Source organism: Thunnus albacares, chromosome 16, assembly GCF_914725855.1.
Source record: "Thunnus albacares chromosome 16, fThuAlb1.1, whole genome shotgun sequence".
NCBI classification, from domain to species: Eukaryota; Metazoa; Chordata; class Actinopteri; order Scombriformes; family Scombridae; genus Thunnus; species Thunnus albacares.
In genome coordinates, this window is record NC_058121.1 from 15805858 (window position 1) to 15827591 (window position 21734).

Consider the following 21734-nt stretch of genomic DNA (forward strand, 5'->3'; position numbering starts at 1 on the left):
TGAATTATTAGTACTCTTCTTGTCCATATACTACATAAACGTTGTGAGTTTTTCAGACTTTAAAGGGGCTCAGATATATATATAAATAGATAGATACAGTATAAACATACTTGTGGCTTTTCAGAAAAGTGACTTCCTTTCTCTTCATCCTTTTTTTTTTTTTTTTTTTAAACAATTGTAGCACATTCCAGTCTATACTCATTGTCCGAAAAGGCCTTATGAATACAACTGAAATACCACAACATACAAGTCTGCGGGGTGCCATGCACCTCTGGTTCTTGGGAGAGCAGAAAAAAAAAAAAGTTTCTTTGTGTTTGTAAAGATCTACAGTGTTTTTTCTTTTTGTTACAGTTTAGGTTTAGTCTGTTCATAGTAAATTACTAGCTCCTCTGTCTCGGGATACATATCACTGATATATTGCCACGACAAAAGCCTCTGAGTACAGTTTTTGTCTGCTAGAAAGAGGTTTAGCAGTCATATGGGAAATGTGACTGAAGGGGTTTTAGCCTTGGGACCCTGTTGTAATGGGATTAGAGTATGAGGTCGCTGACACAAACAGCACTTGTGATCTGAAAGTGTCTTGAACAAAAAAAAAACCTGTCGAAAGTAACTTGTAGTGTCAGACTAAGCATATTCTGTCCAGCACCTTTTTCTCTTTAGTCGTATAAGCAAAACAAGCTTAGTTTTGTAATTACAACTGCCATTTAAGTAAATGTCCTTTTTTTTTTTTTTTTTTTTTTTTTTTTTTTTTTTTTTTTTTTAATTTTTCTGTCTGAGGAAAACAGAGCAGTTCTGGCTAACCAAGAAGAGCCCATCTCATTTAAATTTAGTTGTTTTTTTTGTCTGTTAAGCTGTACTTATAACAAATGTTACACATACATCTTGTTTTATTCCATTCTAACCCTGATTTTTACATCTGTTAGACTCATGAATGGGGAAAAAAGAAAAATCAGAGCTTCCCTGTGTGAAGCTCTGTGGGCTCTCGCTATGTTGATGACTTTGCAGTTCAGTTTTTAAAAGAAATCTTTCACCATAAATATCCACACTCAGAAGTTAATTTTTTCTGTTAAGGTATATACTAGTGTGTGTCATGTTAGTGTGGGAGAGATAAAGGTTTGAATATCCCGGGACATGCTCTCCTTTACACCACATGCAAACACTCACACCAACAAAACTCACATGCGTGCACTATACCCTCCTGTAATTGTGTTCAAAGCAGGTGTATGATAACAGGTAATATTGAACTCTGAGTATTTATTGCTCTGCAATAGAATGTAGCATCAGTGATTTTACGCTGTGTGGGGAAAAAAAAAACTGCAGCGAGGTTAAATATGACACCATCTCTCCCATGACAGACCTTGTCCAGGCGACAGGCGGGCAGGCCGCCTCAGTTTGGACAAACTACCCAATGACTATCTATCTGCCACTTTTGTTTACAAAGGAACTGTCATTGTAAATGGAAAAATATATTATTTGTATTTAAAATCATTTCAAATAAAAACTTTTAAATGAGATAGTTTCATTTTTTTCCCACCTTGAACTGCTGATAACTGAACGCAGAAAGACTTTTTAATGTATTTCTGTAAATTTAGAAAAGAATATTTCAGGCAGTTGTAAATACCAGGCTGTTCCCATGCATTTATTGCAATAATACTCTATGGGCTTCATCTTACAGCGCTGCTTTGCTCGTTCCAATAATATGACATTCACAGGCATTGTACATGTCGGGTTTTTCATATTTTTAATGAGTTCACTTTTAAATTTGACCAGTTGATGTGCAGATATGATATACAAAGTTAGGCTCCCAAAAGCCCCAGCTTCAATGTATGTCAGCTGTTTCTAGTCATTTAGTGAGTTTCACATTCTAAACTACAATATAAACCCAGTTACCCAGTATTTTTGCCCCTGTCTTGTAAAGGGACCCTAGATGCATATTCCTGTGGGGCTGTAAATTGCAATAAGGGCCCAACATCCAAGGCCATTGACAGCAGCTTCCTCATATGAACAGGTGTGGGAATTCCCTGTCAGTACATTTTGCAAATTTGGGATCAGGGTTCTCTAGATAATATCTTAAAACATTTCGAAGAAAGACTAAATATCTCAGTTTTATTTTAGACCGATGGAAATAATAATGATAAAGTTTATTTACAGAGCAACTTATCAAAACAAGCAATTACAAAGTGCTTTACAAGGAAGAGATAAAAAGAAAAAAAGAGTGCAGCATTATCTGTAATATAGCTTTAAAGTGATGCCAACGGGATGAAAAGGGCTGTTTCAGTGTTATCAAAAGGGGGCTGAACCTCTTCAGTTTGAGTGCTCCTGTTTTGTTTACCGTGACTCTCGCTGTCTCCCTCCCTGTCTGCTGAACCAGTGCAGGTAAATGAGGTGCAGCTTCAAAGTCAGATAGGAAAATTATCCACACGAACAGCCCCCCTACTGACGACTCAGTCTCACGTTTATTGCCCCCAGTTTGCGCCCTTGAGGACGTTACAACTCCTGTCCCATTTCTCCGGGGAGCGTGAGATTCAGCAGACGCGCGGAGCTCGCTCGCTCGCTCGCTTCCCTGCCGCATCTGCAGGGGTGGAACCCGGACTGTTCCAGGCCCAGAGTCCCCGGGAGTTTCTGCCGCTTCTGCAGCTCCGTGCACCGGCTCACGGTCTGCTCTGAGCCACCCTGCTGTGAAGAAATGGATTCCCGCTGCTGAATCAGCCCAGATAGGTAAAGTCGTGCCGACTCTATCACCAAAACCAACCATGGCTCTAGGCATGTTATATTTTTTTATAGGATTAAATAGTGTGTGAATGGAAATGATTAATTGCATAATTTTATCTAACCTACCACAAGGTCACTCAACTTCCCATTGAAGTGTTATAGGGAAAATGTAGACAGGAGACAAAAATGTCTGTTAATGTACTTCAGAGAACTGTATGTCCCTGTTAGAGTACTAAATATTCTATTCAATATCAGAATTAACATGATGTACAAGGTCATTTTAACCTCATCTTTGATTTCCACGTGCATACTAAATGTCTAAATGTGATGCTGTAGAGTGATTTATTATCATGGTATATCAGTAATTAATTATTTAGGACAAATTCATTATTTCCTCCATGACACACCAAAAAAGTTGATTGCAGTGGACCGCAGTCCACAGACAAATCCTTTGCCTATATATTTAATAGCAGCGGACTCACAATTATGGAACCCAATGAACTTGGATATCAATGTGAGTCTAATTTTAGTGTACTGGTAACACAGCACAGCTCTGATATCTCTTCTCTTCTCCATGGGCGTAATTCCATGCATTCAATTTGAATACGTTGACAGTTAACCGTTAACCCTCCTCAAACCAGGTGGTGTCTCTGTGTGTGTCTGTGTGTGTGTATGTGGTGGTATTACTAATGAATGAGTGGGAAAGGGGAGTGGGGGGGGATGCAAATAGTAAACTGCACTACAGCAGCATCCCTCTCTTCTTTCATGTCACCAAGAACATCTTGGTCTTTGTCTTTGGTTTTGAAGCCAGGTCAGTGGATTCAAAATATCCTCACAGAAAACAAAAGTTTAACAAATGGTTGCATTTCCCAGAATAAATGCATTTTCACACAATGGAATAGTAAAAGGTAAGTCCATGCAGACGACAGCACATCTCTATACAAGAACACACATTCTGCTGGCTCTTCAGAGGGGAATTTTTGATATCCATTTTATTACTTTTTATATATATATATTTGACCCTGGGATCAAAACTGCCGGGTGGTAACTGAATCACCCAGATGGTGCTGCAGACATCCGCATTGGTTAAAGTAACCCTTTAAAGGTCCTAAACCTGCAGATTTCCAGAGTGATGTCAAATTAAGTCTATTAAATGAGTTACTTCTTCTTCTTCTTCTTAGCTACTACTTAATAAAACACTGTGCTATACTTTTTGGAAAGACAAGAATAACACAGTCGCCTTTGTTGCTGTTATTGCACAACAACAAGGACATTCCTCACTTTGTTTTGAGCCTCTTTTCCCTTGTAAGGCAAACTTTGGGAGTGTTTTCTAATGAAGAAAAGATGGTCACCACTTTGAAGAAGATCACTGGCACCTACAGATGCAAATGTTTGCAAGGTGGCACATTATCGGTCTTTTAACAATGATGATATACTGTACGTGCGCAGGCTTTTCACACCAAACACATGAGCAGACAAATGTTATTGTTCACGATGAGAAAGCAGCGACACTCTCCTCAACAGCTGCTTGAGTGAAAGATCCACACATTTTGACCCCTAAATATATTCTATCAGATGCACACAATATAGCATCCTGGAAGGCAGGAGATGAAATTTTGTACATGCCAAATTTGACTGCAAACAAGAATTTAATTTTGTGTAACCCTGACAGAGTTTTTAGAGACATTTTATAGACCAAATTGATGATGAAAATAATCATTAGGTGCATCCCCAAACCCAAACAAAAGAGTTATTATACTATATAACTGTACACTGTGATCATAGCAGGACTTAATTGAAAAAACAGCCACAAGGAAATAGATTGTGTATCCCATGTTTAAAGAATGTACACTCTTCATTTGCATATTCCACATTGAGATTCAAATAAAGCAAACTTGTAAATGAATGATTAAGCTGCGTGTTTGATATTAAGACCAAAAGACGTTAACTTAGCACATTACTCATGTCACTGATAAATCAAGAATATTTACAAATCCAGTATGGTGTTTGTTGGTTTGTGCACTTGGGCACTTTCTGGTTTTAAGTTCCAGTGAAGTGCATTTTTCAGAAGAACTGCTTTCACTTCAATGAGAGATATCTCACGTCTACCTGAGAAATACTGAATGTGGAATGATAAGATGAGTGAAGTCACACCCTCAATGGGAAAACAGAAGCAATACGACCATGAGTTTCTTCATCACTTCATCACTACGTGTCTTTCACAGTGTATGAGAATGAAGAGTGGATGTGTGTGTGTCTGTGTGTGTGTGTGCAAGTGTGTGTGTGTCTGTGTATGCGTGCTTGATTCTGTCAAAGAAATCTCTCCGACAGCGACACTCCTGGCAGGGTTCCAAGCCACAAGTGTTTTGGTAGAGTGGCAAGATAAAGTATTTTGCTGCTCTCATGGGACCCAAGAGCCTTTAGATAGAAGCGAAAATATTCCTCCGTGTGTGTGTGTGTGTGTGTGCGCGCGCACTGGTCAGGTTGCACTCTGTTTCATCAAACCTATCTTTTTTTCATTCTAGTTGTTTTGCAGTGCTACAGATAGCGGCTGTGTGTGTATGAAGAACCATTTTCTTTCATGTTTTTTTCAGGATCCCAGTTTGATGTTTTTGATTTTTTTTGGTAAATGTGAAATATTGGGGTTGAGGGCAGATTTTGTTTTTCATCTCTAATCTGATCGAAGCTGACACTTCAAGCCTTGAAATGTTTTTAGCTGCCCTTCTATTAACCCCCCTTTAATTCTTTTCTATATTTCTCCTTTGATCTTCATTTATTTACACATTTTACATAGCAGACAGAAACATTGGAATGAATTTGTGGTGTATGGTTTATTGTTTGGACATAGTCTAGGAATCATTCAAATATAGTAAATCTGCATATTATTCAAACAGAAAATTGTTTTTCATCTCTCAGCATTTCCTTGTTCTACTTTTTGTGGACTTGTACTAGTATTTTTAGCCATGCCAGCTAGGCATGGATCTAGGGATGGCAATAATCTGTTGATCTGTCTGTCTGCTGACAGTCAGTCCACCACTTTGGTCCAGACTGAAATATCTCAACAATTATTGAAAAGATTTCCGTGAAATCGTGTACAGATATCCATGGTGCCCAAAGGATGAAACCCACTGACATCGGAGATCCCCTGACTTTTCCTGTAGTGCCACTATGAGGTTCACATATGTGTTTTTTAGTGAAATGTCTCAACTATTGGATGGATTTGAAATTTGGTATAGATGTTCATGTCCCCCTCATTTAATAACTTTGATGATCCCTTCACCTTTCATCTAGCACCATCAGATCAAATTTCCAATTTGTTCAACACTTTGATTTATGACCAAATACCTGCAAAACTAATAACATTCCCATTAGCCTTAACTGTATTGTGTTTATTAGCAAATGTTAGCATGCTAACACCTATAAACTAAGATGGTGAATGTGGTTAAAATTAGGCCTGCTTAGGCCTGCTTAAAGTGGACTTATTATGCTTTTCCTTATTTTCAGTCATATATATAATGTTGCAATGTCAAATGTTCACTGCTCTGCTCCGCTAATATTATGGTGTTGTTCCATTGTTTTGGGGGTAGTCACGCCGAGCCATGACTCCATTACACAGCAAGGCAATGTAAAATAAGTAGTTTACCTGTTGAAAGTGTGGTGGTTGTCTGCAGCTCTTCATCAAACATCATCATCACTGTGGCTGTTTCTGCTTGTACTATTGCCCCCTGCATTATTTCTAACTGATCCACCTAACAAAAAGCTCCAAATGCTGTTGTTTTTTTACTGGTTTTTAGCGCCACTAATGAAGCACTGCTAATTCAGTGAGGAACATGTTTAACTTCTTGTAAATTCTTCACAATAAAAGTCTCCTGTTATTTAGCCATTTAAAAGCTTTTAATACAACTCTTATATGTGCTGCCCCTCGGCAGCTTCTGGAAAGCTGGCCAATCAGAACAGAATGGGCTTATCAGGAGCTAAAACTGCCTGTTAAGAAACAGAGGTTGAACTGAGGGGTTGCATAAAGGGCCAGTATAAAATAAGTAAGGAGTTTTTTTTAGCTGTGAATCGTGCAAAGCTCCTCTAGAGGAGTCCAGAAATAAAAAATTTAGAGCTGGAAATGAGCATAATAGGTCCCCTTCAACATCACCAAGTTAGCATTGTCATTGTGAGAACGTTAGCATGAAGTACAGCTTAAAAGAGCTGCGTGCAGTGGTTTTATAATCATTTATATTTATATTGATATGAATATCATTGTAGAACTCATTCTGTGACATAAATATACTGTGCATATATATTAGTTAAGATAGAGAGGACTAGATGCATTTCTACAAAAATGACAGAAATATCAGTTAATTATTTTTGTTGATGCACTATATTATGCTTTACTTTTAATTAAAGGAACCTACCCAACTCTCTGTCCTCTTGTCCCTGTTGCAATATTTGAGGAAGACTAAGTTTAATTACAGTGTGTTTACACACTGTAATTAAACACTTCATACTATCTGATTACATTTTGAATAAAAATATTTTGTCAGAAGAGTATGATATTTTAAGATTTTGTGGCTCTGTGAAATGGTATTTGCTGATACTCATGTTATGTTGATTATCACTGCCCTATGATAAAGGATAGTCTAGGCAGCAACATGTTGGAGGACTGTTAATCCACTTAATGTGTGAAATAAAGTTATTACAAATTTTGCAATGAGGGTTTGGAACTTGTTTTGTCTAATGACCCAAACTCTAACCTCCAAGTAGGTAAAAGAAGGCATGAAATTGCATTATTTGCCCTGAGCCTGATAGTGATAAATAAAGCCTATGGTTAACTCTCAGCAGTAATTACTGCAGGGCTAACAGTCATCAAACAGAAAATAAGATCTGCTTGCAGAATAGGGTAATAGGGTGATAATGTGAACATTTCTGTCAGCTCTAACAACTTTCACAGCCTCCCTCTTCACCCGCCTTTGTTCCGTCCTAAACAGAGGAGACTGAAAGCTTAGTTAGTTAATGTTAATCACTAAATCCAGCACCCTGGAGGCCAAATTGCATTCACTCTGCAGCACAATAGATACATTGTGCTGAATACTTTTATCATTAGCAAAGCCATATTCTCCCATTAGCCTCCAGTTTATTTCTTTGACCTCTGAACACACACTAGAATAATCACACAACCGCCTAATTTATTTTTCTCTTTTAATGCTTCATCCAATCCCTCTGTCTCTTTCTACCCCCTTCCTTCACTCTGCCTGCTTTTTTCCATTTCCACATTTATTCCTTTGAAGGGTTAAAAGGTCTGAAATTAATTTGTAGAAGACGTGATTAATGTTAAGAAGTGGAATAATAATAAGAATTCAGGCTTTTGGATCACCTGCACAGCAGGTGTTTCACGTTACACATAAATATTTTGATGGATGTACAGTATATTGTTGTTTTGAAAGTATTTTTTTACTGTCTCTGCAGTGTGATGTATCTCGCCTTAACCTGGCGGGCCACGAGGGCATGAGACTGCGAGGACGGCGGGATTTCAAACCTGACTCCGACCTGGAAGTGGCCCCTGCTCCTCCTGTTGCCTGGTTACCTGGCATCCTCAGCAAAAGTGTACGCCTGCGTTTACGTTTAGATCGCTGTGACGACCGAGGGCGGGGCTGCTGGCACCTGGTGGACTTGGAGGCGGAGTCAGAGCCAGTTGGGCGCAGACTGAGGAATCGGCCACCTAACACCTGTGCACAGAGTAAGACTTGATCCTAAAAAAAAAAAAGTCCCTGCACTGTATTTCAAATGTGATATTGCTAGACAGATGCCAGCAAATATCTGCTGGCATGTAACTGCATGTTTTTGAATTGCACTTTAACACCAGTGGTGGGAAAAGTATTCAGATAAGTAAAAGTAGCACTACCGCAATATAAAAACACTCTGTTACAAGTGAAAGTCATTCAAAATGGAACTTAAGTTTAATTAAGGAAGTATTATAAGCAAAATATAGGCTACTTAAAGTCCCCCTCCACTCAAAAATGTGCTTTGCTTATTGTCCCCTTATATTGATGTTTGAGCTTCACTGTGCAGAATGATATATTGCAGAGTTTGCTGCTAAATGACCGTTTTCGCATTCATCCGCTGAAGGGGTCAAGTTTCTCTCTGTGCTCATCTTAAATGTGAGCTCAAGGCGTGTACCCTGTGAGCATGATTTGTGATATCTCAGCTAGTTTGGAGCCAATCGAGGTCCAGTATGCAACTTACACAATGTGATATGATACTTGAAGCCTCCAGTGCACATACACTGAGAATGGACTCAGTAGAATGAATGAAAAATATTTGCATATTCATAGATTCTGGATTTTTCATTGAGGGAGAAGGAGTAGATGTAATTTTAAAGATTTTAATGAGGTAATTCAACTTTTTTTTTTTTGCAAAAAAAAACATATTAGACATAAATTATTATTCAAATTAAAAATATTTTTAAATATCTTAAAACATGTCTGCAGGGGGTCTGTAAAGCAGACATTATAGGAGCAGAATGGAATGTCTCATTCATATTATATGGGTCTGTTGGATCATTATTACTGATGCATTAAAGTGTATTCAATTGTATTAAATTAAAAGGGTAGTTTAATCTAAAGCAATATTAATCTAAAATTTATAAGATAAATGTAGTGAAGTGAAAAGTACACTATTTCCAGCCTGAAATGAAGGGGTGTTGATGTATAAAGTAGCAGAAAATGCAAGTAAAGTACAAACACCACAAAATTAAACTTAAATACAATACTTTACTAAATGTACTTAGTTACTTTCCACCACTGTTTAACATTCCTAAGGGAAAAAGAGCCACTTAAGAAGTCTGATTTCAAATGTGTGCAGTCCAGACATGCAGATGCATGTGTATGTGTGTGTGTGTGTGTGTAGGAGAGAGAGAGAGAGAGAGCATTTGTGTATTTCTGGCTGTGATTTATCAAATTTTATCTCAGTTTCCCCCTGACCCATAGCTGATGAAGAGCGCAATACTCTTCACCTTTCTTCTGGAGTGTGTTGTGTTATGAAGGGGCTCAGTGGAGATAAGTAGGGGTGGTATGTGTGTGTTTGTTTGTGTGTGTGTGTGTGTGTGTGTGTGTGTGTCTGTGGGTGCGCGCGCGCATGTCTGATTGAGTGTGCGAGTGCTTATTTCATACACACATTGTTGTTTATGCATTTTATTTATTCCCACCTTATCACATGACTCTGGCGCGGGATCCGATTTCACTGTCTGTTACCATGGTGACGCCCTGCCTGAGCTGTAAATAAATTCAGGGGGTTTGTTACATTGTTACATTGATTAGAGAACACATACACACACACACACACACACACGCAGAGACATACACACACTAATCTATTCTGCAACCAGGTGAGGGCATATAGTTTCTAGTGAAAATTCAATTATTTTCACTGGCAAAAGCAGACTAGTGTGTGTACATGAGTGTGTAGATACATATGTGGATTTTGGTGTTTGACAGTCTTTAGACTGTTTATATGTGTGTAGGTGTGCAGTTTAGTGAGTCATTAGCATTACTCACTTCATTGCAGTTTTCCTCTGCATAAGTGAAAACAGATACAAATCTCCATCCCCTGAAGCTAGTGATTAAGTTATGCTAATCATTGCTGATCATTGCTGCATCACTGTGGTGATAACAGTGGGCTCCAACAGCTTTCAAATGCCTCCCTCTAACATTCGGCTTCCAAACAGAGACAATATCACTAAGCTGGAGAATAAAATGGGGCGCAGGGGTTCACTGATCGCTTAATTGGTTAATTAGCCATAAACAAATTAGGCTGTAGTCCCAAATGTATTATGTTAGGGTGCTGTGCAATGGTGCAAATCTTCCCCTCGCCTGCAAAAAATATGGTGTTGTCTCATAATGTCAGTCAGTGTTAATGGGACCCCCCCTCCCACATATTCAACTCTTTTTAAAGTAAAAGATGATTATCTGTTCTCGCTCAGTCTGTCTCTGTCTGTAATGTGATGCGCCATAATGGGACAGGACTGACTGAGGAGGGACATCAGGATTAATCTCGCTGTGTAATTACTTTTATGATTTATGAGTCTGTTTCTTCACACACACACACACGCACAGATGGGCCTGCTACCATCGTGGTCAGTGGAGATTAAGTGTGTGAATGTGCGCCAGTGCTCACTATCATAGACTCATTGTCTTGACCTTGCTGTTTACTGTCCCTTTTTTTAATTACTGCGTATGAGCTTTGAGTAATGAAACACTAGGTTTTCTCTGGCCTGTCACAGTCAGTGTTAAAACAGCTTGTGAGCGACTGCTTTACAGCCCACTCTTGACAAATCTCTTTACACACTGGCAGCGGCTGCGCGTGCAAGCAAGGGCACGCTGGCGTTTGAACCTCCCTTTGAAAGGATAACCTGATTTTGATTGAGTAGTTAAAACCCGCCAATTTCTTTGATCATGAATGGGAATCGGCACAGCAACCTGAGCGTAACTAATCAATATGTGGTGGTGAGAGAGTAAAGCCTGAGTTGTACTCTACACTTGTAGCATATGAGAGCAAATAAGCGCTCTGGAGCCTGTGTTTTCTTTTAATACTTTCACCTCAGAGGGTAAACACACACACAACCTTGCCTTTAGCTGGTCTTTTTTCTTTCCGTGTGTGTGTGTGGTTTTTTTTTGTTATAGATAAAACAAATGCTGCATACATGAGCTGACACAAAGGCAGAGGAAGCTCATAAATAAAAGGAAGAGATTGATCCTTGACAGCAATATTATTTATCACAAACAAAAGCAGCAGAGTAATCCTGAAGGGCTTCTCCCAAAACCTTTTGATGTTTACAAGAAAATTGATCTCATTACCTGCAAGAGAGTCTGTGTATCAAAAGGTAACACATTTAAGAGTAATTAAAAAAGACCATATTTGGGGATTTTGGTACAATTTCTTGACTTGAAATTGAAATTTTGAATTCTTCATTTATATTTTCTGACATCTTATTCAGAAATAATTTGAGTACAGATTACAGTTTGTAACCCCGAACGCTTGTAGCACAAAACACTGCTCAGCTTGAATCCCTTGTCACCCGCTCTAAGCTTTTTTTGAAGACAGAAAAGAAAAAACCCTGAGCTGCGGCAACTGTAATTACATTACAGACCCACACAGACACACACACACACACACACACACACACACATCGCTTTGAGCACAGCACGTCTGCCGGCTGCCGCGGGATGTTAGAGGCGGGTTGCTATGACGACTGAAAGGGGACACAGAGGAAGGGGGTTAGGGTAGAAGGGAAGGGAAGAGGAGGAGGAGGAGGAGGAGGGAACGGGGTTGTTTCAGAGGAAGGTGGTCAGAGATTGAGAGAGAGAGAGAGAGAGAGAGAGAGGCACGCACAGTTGCCGGCGTCTTGACAGTGGAGGCAGACAGTTGGAGACTCGGCAAGCCGATCCATCAGGGGAATATTTAGAAACCTGCTGCTGGGGTGAAGCATCACGCAGAGAGACGGCTGAGTGCATGGTAGGCAATGCTCGCAATGATCATTTTGTGCTCATTTTGAAGCTTGTTCTGTCTGAGAGGAAGAGGATGGAAGGCGTCATGCATATTCACGTGCTCTGTCTGTTTCTGTTTCTGTTCCTGTTTCTCATCATTCTTCCTGCAATGACAGTGTTTGTCATCACAGAAATAAGCTATTATCCAGTTGCCAGTCTGTCTGTACTGAAGTCAAGATCGGTGTGTTATTTAGCTACTGGCTATAAAAGATTAATAGGTATATGACAGCTTAATAGTAGAACACCAGCCTCTGTAAAAGCACAGCCTATCATCACAGAGCGACTTCACTTCTGATTCAGAGGCCATGTCAGGTAAGGGATTGAATTAAATGTTGGACACATCGATTTAGAGAGGGATGTATTGTGAGAGTAATGATCATGTGGATGAATGGTACCAAGACGGACACTTAAAACCACTGCTGTATGTACAGTACCAGTCAAAAGTTTGGACACACTTTCTGATCCAAGTGAATGGGAAGGTACTGTATGTGTGTGTCTATCTGTGTGAATGCTCACTTGATTGATTGTGTGGGTGTTGTGGCTAGATGTGCTTTGCTCTTACTTCCTCAATGCGTGTGTGTTTGTGTGTGTGTGTGTGTGTATGTGTGTGTGAGTGTGGCTTTGTCTCTCTCTCTCTGTGCAGTAATGATATTTATTGCAATCTTTGCAGCTGGAGAGGGGGAGGGGTATAGTGAAGTACAAAGCATTATGTGGCTTTGTTTCTACTATTTCCTATAGCTTTTGTGTGTGTGTGCATGTGTGTGTGGGGGTGCATATGTGTTGGAGGTAGCAGTCTCAGACATGAGTTTCCGTTCCAGTTTGGAACTGAAGCAGTGTTGCATTTTAAGCCTCCACTTCCTGTTACTTTGAAATTACATGTAATAATCTCTTTCTCTCAGGTCTGATGAGTACCCTGTCCGCTGGCTCAGAGATGCAGACTCCCGCTCTTGGCCCCCAGTTCATAGCGGGGCCCCAGGGTAAGGTACCTGGCAGGAAGAGAGGACGGCCTCCTATCCGTAAGCTGGAGTTCCAGAGCCACTACGTTGAGCCTATGTCGCCTCTCAAGGTACCCAAGAAGAGAGGCAGGAAACCCGGCTTTAAGGTCAGTCAGTCATCATTTTATGGTGATATTGGTTCTTAAAATGAACCAGCACATTTTCATTCCTAGTTGAGCTACAAAGTGCTATATTTTAAAGGTACCGTGTGAAGATTTCCTCCTAAAGAGGACGTCTCATGCACATTTCCAGGTCTATATTTTTATTCTGGGGTTCTAGTGGAATATCTTTACATGATTTACAGTTCAAAAAACTGGCCCTTTATGCAGCCCCAGTTCAGTTCAGTTCAGCTTCTGTCCCTTTAACCTCTTAAAATCCACCGGGTCGCCGGCTACCTGCGTAAGCCAGATGTAAGCGGAAGCATCACGCAGTAATGAGTAAAAGCAATTGGCACAATTTGGCCAATTGGAGATGATTGGAGAGGTTTGGGGACACCAGTGACTTTCTAGCTCCCATAAGGTTAGGCCTAGAGGTCTGGAATTGTATACAGGTTGACAAGATGTAGAAGGTATATTGTGTTCTGCATAGTTCTGGCATAAAGCATGTCTTAATTATTGTTATTCAAATATGACTCATGATTAACGAGGACCAAAAACACTTTTTTGAGCCTTATTTGAATTGATGTAGTTTTGTTTGTGTTTTAGCCACATGTTAAACAAGCACATTTCCAGAAACTGTAAGATGTCACTTGTCAAATGAAGCCTAATACATGCATCGTGGCCTTACAGTTCTTCTGTTATAAGCTTTTCCGTTTGGGTGTGCCAAATAGGCGAAAATTCTATAAAAAGGGCGGATGTTAAGGGGTTAAGGCCCTCTTCCTGATGAGCCCACTCCGTTCTGATTGGTTAGCTCCCGGAGACTAGTAAACAAACAATAGTAGTCAGATTTTGCTTCTTTTTCCTGTTCTTTACTTGAAATATAAACTTCTCAAATACATCCGTACATGTTCAAGCCCAAATCCGATATGAACAGACAATGCCAACAGCCCGTGGAGCAACCTTAGCAACAACCATACAACAAAGGCTACCAATGGACGGCTGCATGCGCAAACAATCTGATGTCATCATGAGAAGGAAGTAGAGAGGTGACTTTACAAACTGAGCATTCAGCGTGGGTTGAAGCCTGGTATTTTGACCTGAATGCTGCATTTTTACATACGTTCACCTCAAATTTTGGAACTTTAGCTGTTTAACATGGACCTCCGACATTATAACAATATATAAATGACAGAAAATCACAAAAACAACCAGAACATTTATGAGACCCTACATTTTGCCTTTATCATCTGACCTTTCATGCCACAGTTAGGTCAAAATATCCACCTGTCTAAACACTATGACCTATTAGTCTCCGCTATACATGCTAACATTACATGCTCTGGTGCCACCAACTGACCAAAATTTACAGTTTTTGTACTATTAGTGGGAAAGATTTTAAAATCTAAGCATTTTGATCCTTTCAGAAATGTTTTTTTTTCTGGTGTGTAGTCAGCATTATGATAACTGATATGTTTGTATGTGTGTGTATGCAGCTGAAGCCTAGGATGGTGATGTCCCCACTGGCTAACTCTCCTCCCAGCAGCACACCAGAGCCTGAAATGGGCTCCATCCCACAGGATGCTGCTATTGTCCCCCACTCTGCTACACCACAGGTCCTTACAGGTAACACAACAGCACACACATACACACCACAAAGCCAGCTTAACCCTCACAGGCTTTTCCTGTCTGGTAGCATGATTATAAATGACAATGGGACAGAGTGAAATCTTTGTCTGGATATTCAATGATAAGAAAAATTATTCAAGTAACAATGTTTAATGATTTTTAGGCACTGAGTGCTAGAGCCATTCTTATGAGGAAGATGGTCCTGATATTTTTACACTTGTTAGACTCTCACTTTGTGGTGTGACTTTGTGGTATGAAACGAACCCTCCCTTCCTCTCTTTTGTTCTTGTACGTTATCTATTTTATCCCTGTGCAAACCTGCTCTGACTGCGACATCATTTCAGTGCCAAAATGCAAGCATATGTCTTTACAAGTGTGGTGCATTTCGTCTTTGTTCTCTAAATACACAGATGACTTGTTCTCTGTGAAGAGATATGCTTTAAGATGTCAAATATTAGACTCGTGCATTTATGCATGTTGAATCACAGACAGCACAAGTGTCTATGGGCATGTATGTTTACAGGCTGTAAAATAAGGGATACAAATAACCCAAAAACATCATCTTTCCTATTCCCTTTCAATCTTTTTGCTTTCCTTTCCTGCCGAGGCTCTGGAGAGAATCAGACATTTTTAATTCTGTCACAAAAGAAAAAACATCATATAGCCACCCTTTCTGTCTAACTCGCTTTTTATTCTTTCCCTTTTCCCCCTCAGTCTGTCCTGCTTTGAATAAGCAAATATTTAAAGATTGCCTTTAGCGTGTTTAAAGTATGAATGGGAATCTCATGTGTCAAGGACCAATGGTTTGCTCTTTGTTCTTTCAAATCATGAAAAGTGTTTGATGTCACACTGTAGACATACAGTATAGAGGCAAGGCACATGCACACACTCTCACATACACACACAAACCAGTTTGCTCCCTGTGGTGCCACCCAGACAGATATGTAAATCATTTCTTTGGTGAAATCGAGAAGCATTTCAAAAATAGTCTCAGTATTTTAGGAATATTATTTTGGATACTGTCTAAGCAGTGTACATCCCCTTTCAGACACTGATAATCTCATTATTATATTATTATTTTTATTATTTTGATAACTGATTAAACACAAAATGTATTCATTGGTCATGCCTCATTATTATCATGGTTCATTTAAGGTTTTTTTATGTTAAAGATGTAAGAAAAACATTATAGAGCTGTTGCATTTGAGCTGAATTTATTCCCTCTTAGAATGACATAGATATAGTGTTTGTTTTCAAATAGACAAAAAGCCAATCTGTATGTTAAGTATTACTGTAAAGTAATAATTTATTGTAAAATATGAATGCTCCTCTGTATTCTGTGTGTGTGTGTGTGTGTGTGTGTGTGTGTGTGTGCGCGAAGCCTCCAAACTCACATGTGCAGATCTTATCACATAATAGATTTTTTCAGTATACTATAAAATTTGTTTGACCTTTGTGTGAGCACAATGCAGAGGTAATTCAGAATCATCTCAGTAGAATATTTCCATCTAATAAATCTGTCATCAGGTAAATCCATAACTGCCCAGCTCAGGCATGACCAGCAGGCATCTACATTATTGACAAGCTGAAAATCGGTTGGCACAAAGGGAGCAGATTCAGAGGATTTACTGACTACCGTTCAGCTGATTCACATCCACCCAGTAACAGGCTGAAGATGCTTTAACGCAGCTAATGTGGTTTAAACTCAGTGCATACTGTGTTTATACATAATATATTCAAGATGACCTTGGCTCTAACAATTTCACCTCCTGTCATTCCTCCTACAGCAGAAACGTCAATGCCTGATGACTTTTTATGTGACCCGCCGGGGGACTCCAAGCGTTACGCTGTAGACCCCAGTGACTCCGCCTTTAATGTCATGACATCACAGTACCCGCCAAAGCACTCGTATGGTTACCGCAGAAGCAACAGTTGTACTACACCGATGGGCTTGTGCAGACAAGCATCGAGCCCAGCAAGCTTCCAGGAGGGAAACAGGAACGGTGAGACTGTGCTTTATGGTCAAGATGTGCTCTAGCCCACTGGTTCCCAACCTGGGTGTCGTGACCCCTATTAGAGGTTGCCAAAGCTTCATGTGGGGTCATGTGGTCCTCTTGATTTTAGGGGATTGTATTTCATGAATTTTTAAACTTTATATTGTTATTTAAGACATAAATCTCTCCTGAGGATAACAGTAGACATGAGCACAGCCTACATTCACAGAGCCTTCACTCTCTGCTTAGCTAGTGTAGCAAGCCAGCTAAATAGCCTAGCGCACCGTTAGAAATTTACACAGTTAAAACAACCAAACAGCTAATGGAACAATGGCCAAGTGTCAGGAAGAAGAGAATACTGACTGTGTCAAAAAGAAGCCTATTACATATGTATGATAGTTACAATTTTTTAAACATAATACATAGAATTGTATAAAAAGTTCCTAAATATGCATTGCAATATTCACAGGAAATAATCTTTTCAAAATATATCCACATTGCTAGTTTGCCTGCAGGTACTGAGTTCACTATTTGGATTCTTTGTACCACTATTAGTTGTTCTCTAATGTTATTGTTGTGCATTGAATATAATATGAAATATTCATATTATGTCAGTTTGTCAGGGGTTGTCAGTTCACTCAGTGGTAAAATAAGGGTCCCTTAAAGAAAAAGGTTGGGACTCACTGCTCTAGCTGCATGCATGTTGTGCACACATGCTTTTACGGGCACACATATACATAACAAGTATGCATTTATTTATCAATGCAATGTATCTTTTTATGTATATTTTTCTTTCATTTACATCTTGCAAAAGGCTAAACCACTTTGTTAGCAAGCTCTTAATGGCCCAACAAATCCACTCACAATGTTCTCACTTAAACTGATTAGACCTCGTTTTTAGGACAGTGGAGGTGAGTGCCAAATGTTCTTGATTTACATCTAGCTGTGGCTTTACTGATTTCCAAAACAAAAGTGGCTACAGTGGATTGAGGTCATGTCAGGTGGCTTTAGGAGGCTTTCAGTGTTTTCTTAAAAATTCAGGTTTTTTTTGTTTTTATTTTGGCTGCTGTATCACATTTGAGCATTATACATTTGCTCTGCCTTTCCCTCTGTGTTATACAGTTTATAGCCCGATGCCAGATGCTGGAGAGTGCAAGCGTCCTGCTGGTAAGGACCCGTCCAGCTGGGGTGTGGAGGAGGTCGTGTGGTTCATCAAAGATGCTGACCCTCAAGCCCTGGGACCTCATGCTGAAGCCTTCAGGAAACATGTGAGTCCAGACGACATATCGTAGGTCACAGCTGTTGAGTGATACTGACATACTAGACGTACTGGAACAGAGTTTATATTGCAGCATTCATTGGGGCATCAGACAGGAAACACTTACTGAGACAACTGTAGCTCTATTCATCCGTCACTTAGTTCCCTATTGTTCTGAATACAAATCAGATGTGAAAATTAAATGAGTTTTATTCAGCATTTTAAAAACATAGTTAGGTTTGGCTTAATAGTCATAGTAGCTTTTCTGTCATTTTTACTGATTTCAACTTTTAGTTTCTGCTTAAAAGAATTATAATGTAGTGTTTAGTATGATACAGATGCAGAATTTAAGACATTGTTGTAAAGATTTTATTATCTTAAACATAAAGTTACAAATGCAAACAGGTGACATAAGTGTTGGCTCTGTTAGTAACGCAGCTCTGTGTTGTGTTTCAGGAGATAGACGGGGACGCTTTGCTCTTACTGAAAAGTGAGATGATGATGAAGTATCTGGGACTGAAGCTGGGACCTGCGCTCAAACTCTGTTACCATATCGACAGGCTTAAACAGAATCGGTTGTGATTTGCCTCGGGGGTGGGGGTGGGATGGGGAGGTGGGGATGCCGAGCCCCTCATCACCTGGTTAACTTTCACTAAAACTGTACCGGTGCTGATTCTCTCAAACTGTTCTGGCTGTTCTCAGCCGTCAGCAATAGATCATGAACGCCTTGGGATCCAGATTGCGTACTTGACAGCTTTTACTGCATCTGCACCATATTTTGTTGACCAATTGGACATGTTGACTGTACATATTAAGACTATTTACAGCCACAAGCAAGTATTTAATTTCCATCTTTGTTTACTGGGTTTCTGAAAGGCTTTAGATTGTAAATAGTTCAGTTCCACCAACATGGCAGCTACTGTATAATCAAATGTGACCTGTAATGTGCACAGCTTGCTATATTTCACTTTCAGCTGCATCTACCAAAATAGAGATCCAGCAGTGTGAATTTTGGCAGATCTTAACCATAGACATAATATCAATATCTCTGAGGCTACAGAGACAAAGCTCATTAAACTCAAATGGTGCTAAACCTCAGAATCCTATTAAGTCTTAAATAAATCTTGTTTGAAAAAAATTAATTTTGCTGTAAACTGATGATAAAGTTGATCCCAGTATCGCAATGTCTGATCTCTCAAACTCTTCGGCACGTATTGAAATCTTTTGAAATCTTCTGCTTTTTCAGTCTATCTCAACCATTCCCACCCAAAACCAAAAACTGTGCTGCTCATGTGTCACTGTGGAACACAGCTATTCAGTCTCTGTGAGCCAAAAAGGAAAAAAAAAGCAATAATTGGAAAATCAAAGGCTTTTTATGTTTCGATCCATCTATTCAGCATCAAGCTGGTTGGACATGAAGAGGAATTGTTCTTAGAATAAGTTGAAAATCCTGACACATAGCTGAGAATTTTGCTTGATTCTAATCCATATTCTTTCATTTCAGTGTAAAAACCTGATACTTGTGAAACTGCGTCAAAAACAAGCGATGGGTCACATCCAAGAAATGTGACTCAACGTGACTTGATAACTTGCGCAGTTTTTTACCACAAACCACAGCACACAACACAACAGTGAAGCGATATGGTGCCTCATCAATGTGAAATCACATAACCAGCACTCATACAGGATGGAAAGGAGACATAGACAGAAACTTGGGGCTTTTTTTAACCATATAATACCCATGAATTGTATATCGTGTTGTTTGACATGACGATACTGAATAGCTGGCCATTTTGCAACCTTGCCAGTAAAGTTTTTTTATTTACTTGAGGTTGCAAAATGGTGTGAGAGAAAGCAACTTGTAGCGAACTCATACAACCTGGTGCTCAACCTTTACTGCCACTACAATCTCAACACTTTAATTACTTTCTCACACACTTCATCAACAACTGTGTGACTTCCATAAAATACAACAGTTTCTCATGCAATACCTCTTCATTCATTTTGAATATTAAATCCTCTGATTCATTTTTTGTTCTGCTGTATGATAAAGCAGTATTTCATCTCCAAACTGTAAAAAGTGACAAACTATTAAATGAAATGTCTTAAGCATTATATAGTAGCATTTTTTTTTATTAATGCAGTGCCTGCTCTGAATTAAGGCTATGCAGCCACTAAATGCTGTTTTATCATATAACATTGTACAAACAACTTGTAAACACAATAATGATCAATCACATGCTGTATATGGCAAACTTAACCCAACAACTGTTCAATTTGTGGTTAAAAACAACGCTTTTTTACTTACTGTACATTCATTGTTACACATTTTAAACTTTTACTGATGTGTTTCTATGTGTTTTGCTTATTTAAGTCTGGGTGCCACAGACTTGTGTGAAGTACAGCATGTATGTATATGTATGAATTCTGTATTTCATGACTGTCTTGAGCCCTACTGAGGTATGGGCTGCATTAAACTTCTGCATTTTATTTTCCAGTTTACCACTTTCAATATTATAACTTGATTTCAGTGATGCGAAGGAGTGCACAGCCTCTAAACTCTAAACTACAGATATTTCCATTTTTTTCCTGCAGATTTGATAAATCATGTGACCCATATGAAATCAAATTTGATTTATTTTGACCTTTCTTCTTTGTATTTTTTTTAAAACACACTGTTCCTCAGACAAAATAAACTTGCTTGTTTAATGAGCTCTGAGTAGCCTTCATCAGATTTTGTATCTTCTGTCAAAGTGAAAAGGTGTAAAAGGGTGAAGATTTAACCTGTACTACATTTTGAATCTATCTATTTTATTTGTAAGGGACCATGTCCAGTATTAAACATTAATATTACCATTTTATGTACTGTAAAAGAGTTAGCTTTCAGCTCATTTTTATCTGCAGTCCCTTTGGCAGGTCATGATTAAAACGTATAACATCACAATAAAAGAGTATGAGGCAAAAAAACACACAGTAGCACATCACACACAAGCCAGAGTGTCAACTAGAAATGACAAATGTATGCTTGACAAAAAGCAAGGTTATTTGCATACATGCCAATAAAATGTAGAGTCAATGGTTACAGAGTAGCTTTTAGCAGACATTTACTGTGGTTTTAAAAGTACTGATGGAGCTGCAGCTCTTCATGTCGTCAGGTGGGGCGTTCCACTGAGTTGTGGCTTTCACAGAGGATGCTGACTGCTCAAATACACTGTGACAAAATGGTGCAGTACAATCTTTTATAGCGGATATTCTTGAGGATTTTAGAGAGTTCTCTGAACTCAAATAAACAAAGTCACATAATGGAGGAGGAGCCAAACTATTTGAAATTTTATAACGCAAATTTGAATATAATCTAAAATTCTCAAAGCTCCGTAAGTTGTATTACTTCAGTATTCTGCAGTGATGATAATGCATTGGCTTTTTTTTTTTTTTAAATCCAGGTTTGTTTATATGAGGACACTAGTGTTTCTCCAGCCTGCCCCCAACATGTAATGCAATTTGACATGTACAATATA

At 39.1% G+C, this 21734-nt stretch overlaps 1 protein-coding gene across 2 annotated transcripts; it reads left to right on the forward strand.

The window, feature by feature from the left end:
* The first annotated feature begins 2352 nt into the window (after positions 1–2352).
* scml4 (Scm polycomb group protein like 4) lies at positions 2353–20928 on the forward strand. 2 transcript variants are annotated; one of them, XM_044329897.1, is made up of 8 exons: positions 2353–2376; positions 2470–2718; positions 8170–8440; positions 13145–13347; positions 14832–14961; positions 16752–16967; positions 18081–18226; positions 18673–20928. In XM_044329897.1, exons 3-8 carry the CDS (start codon positions 8209–8211, stop codon positions 18796–18798), a joined length of 1053 nt encoding a protein of 350 aa, XP_044185832.1. In that variant the 5' UTR covers positions 2353–2376; positions 2470–2718; positions 8170–8208; the 3' UTR covers positions 18799–20928. The 2 variants fall into 2 exon arrangements, with proteins under 2 accessions (XP_044185832.1, XP_044185833.1); XM_044329898.1 differs by lacking the exons at positions 2353–2376; positions 2470–2718; positions 8170–8440 and adding an exon at positions 12304–12557.
* The last annotated feature ends 806 nt before the right edge of the window (positions 20929–21734 follow it).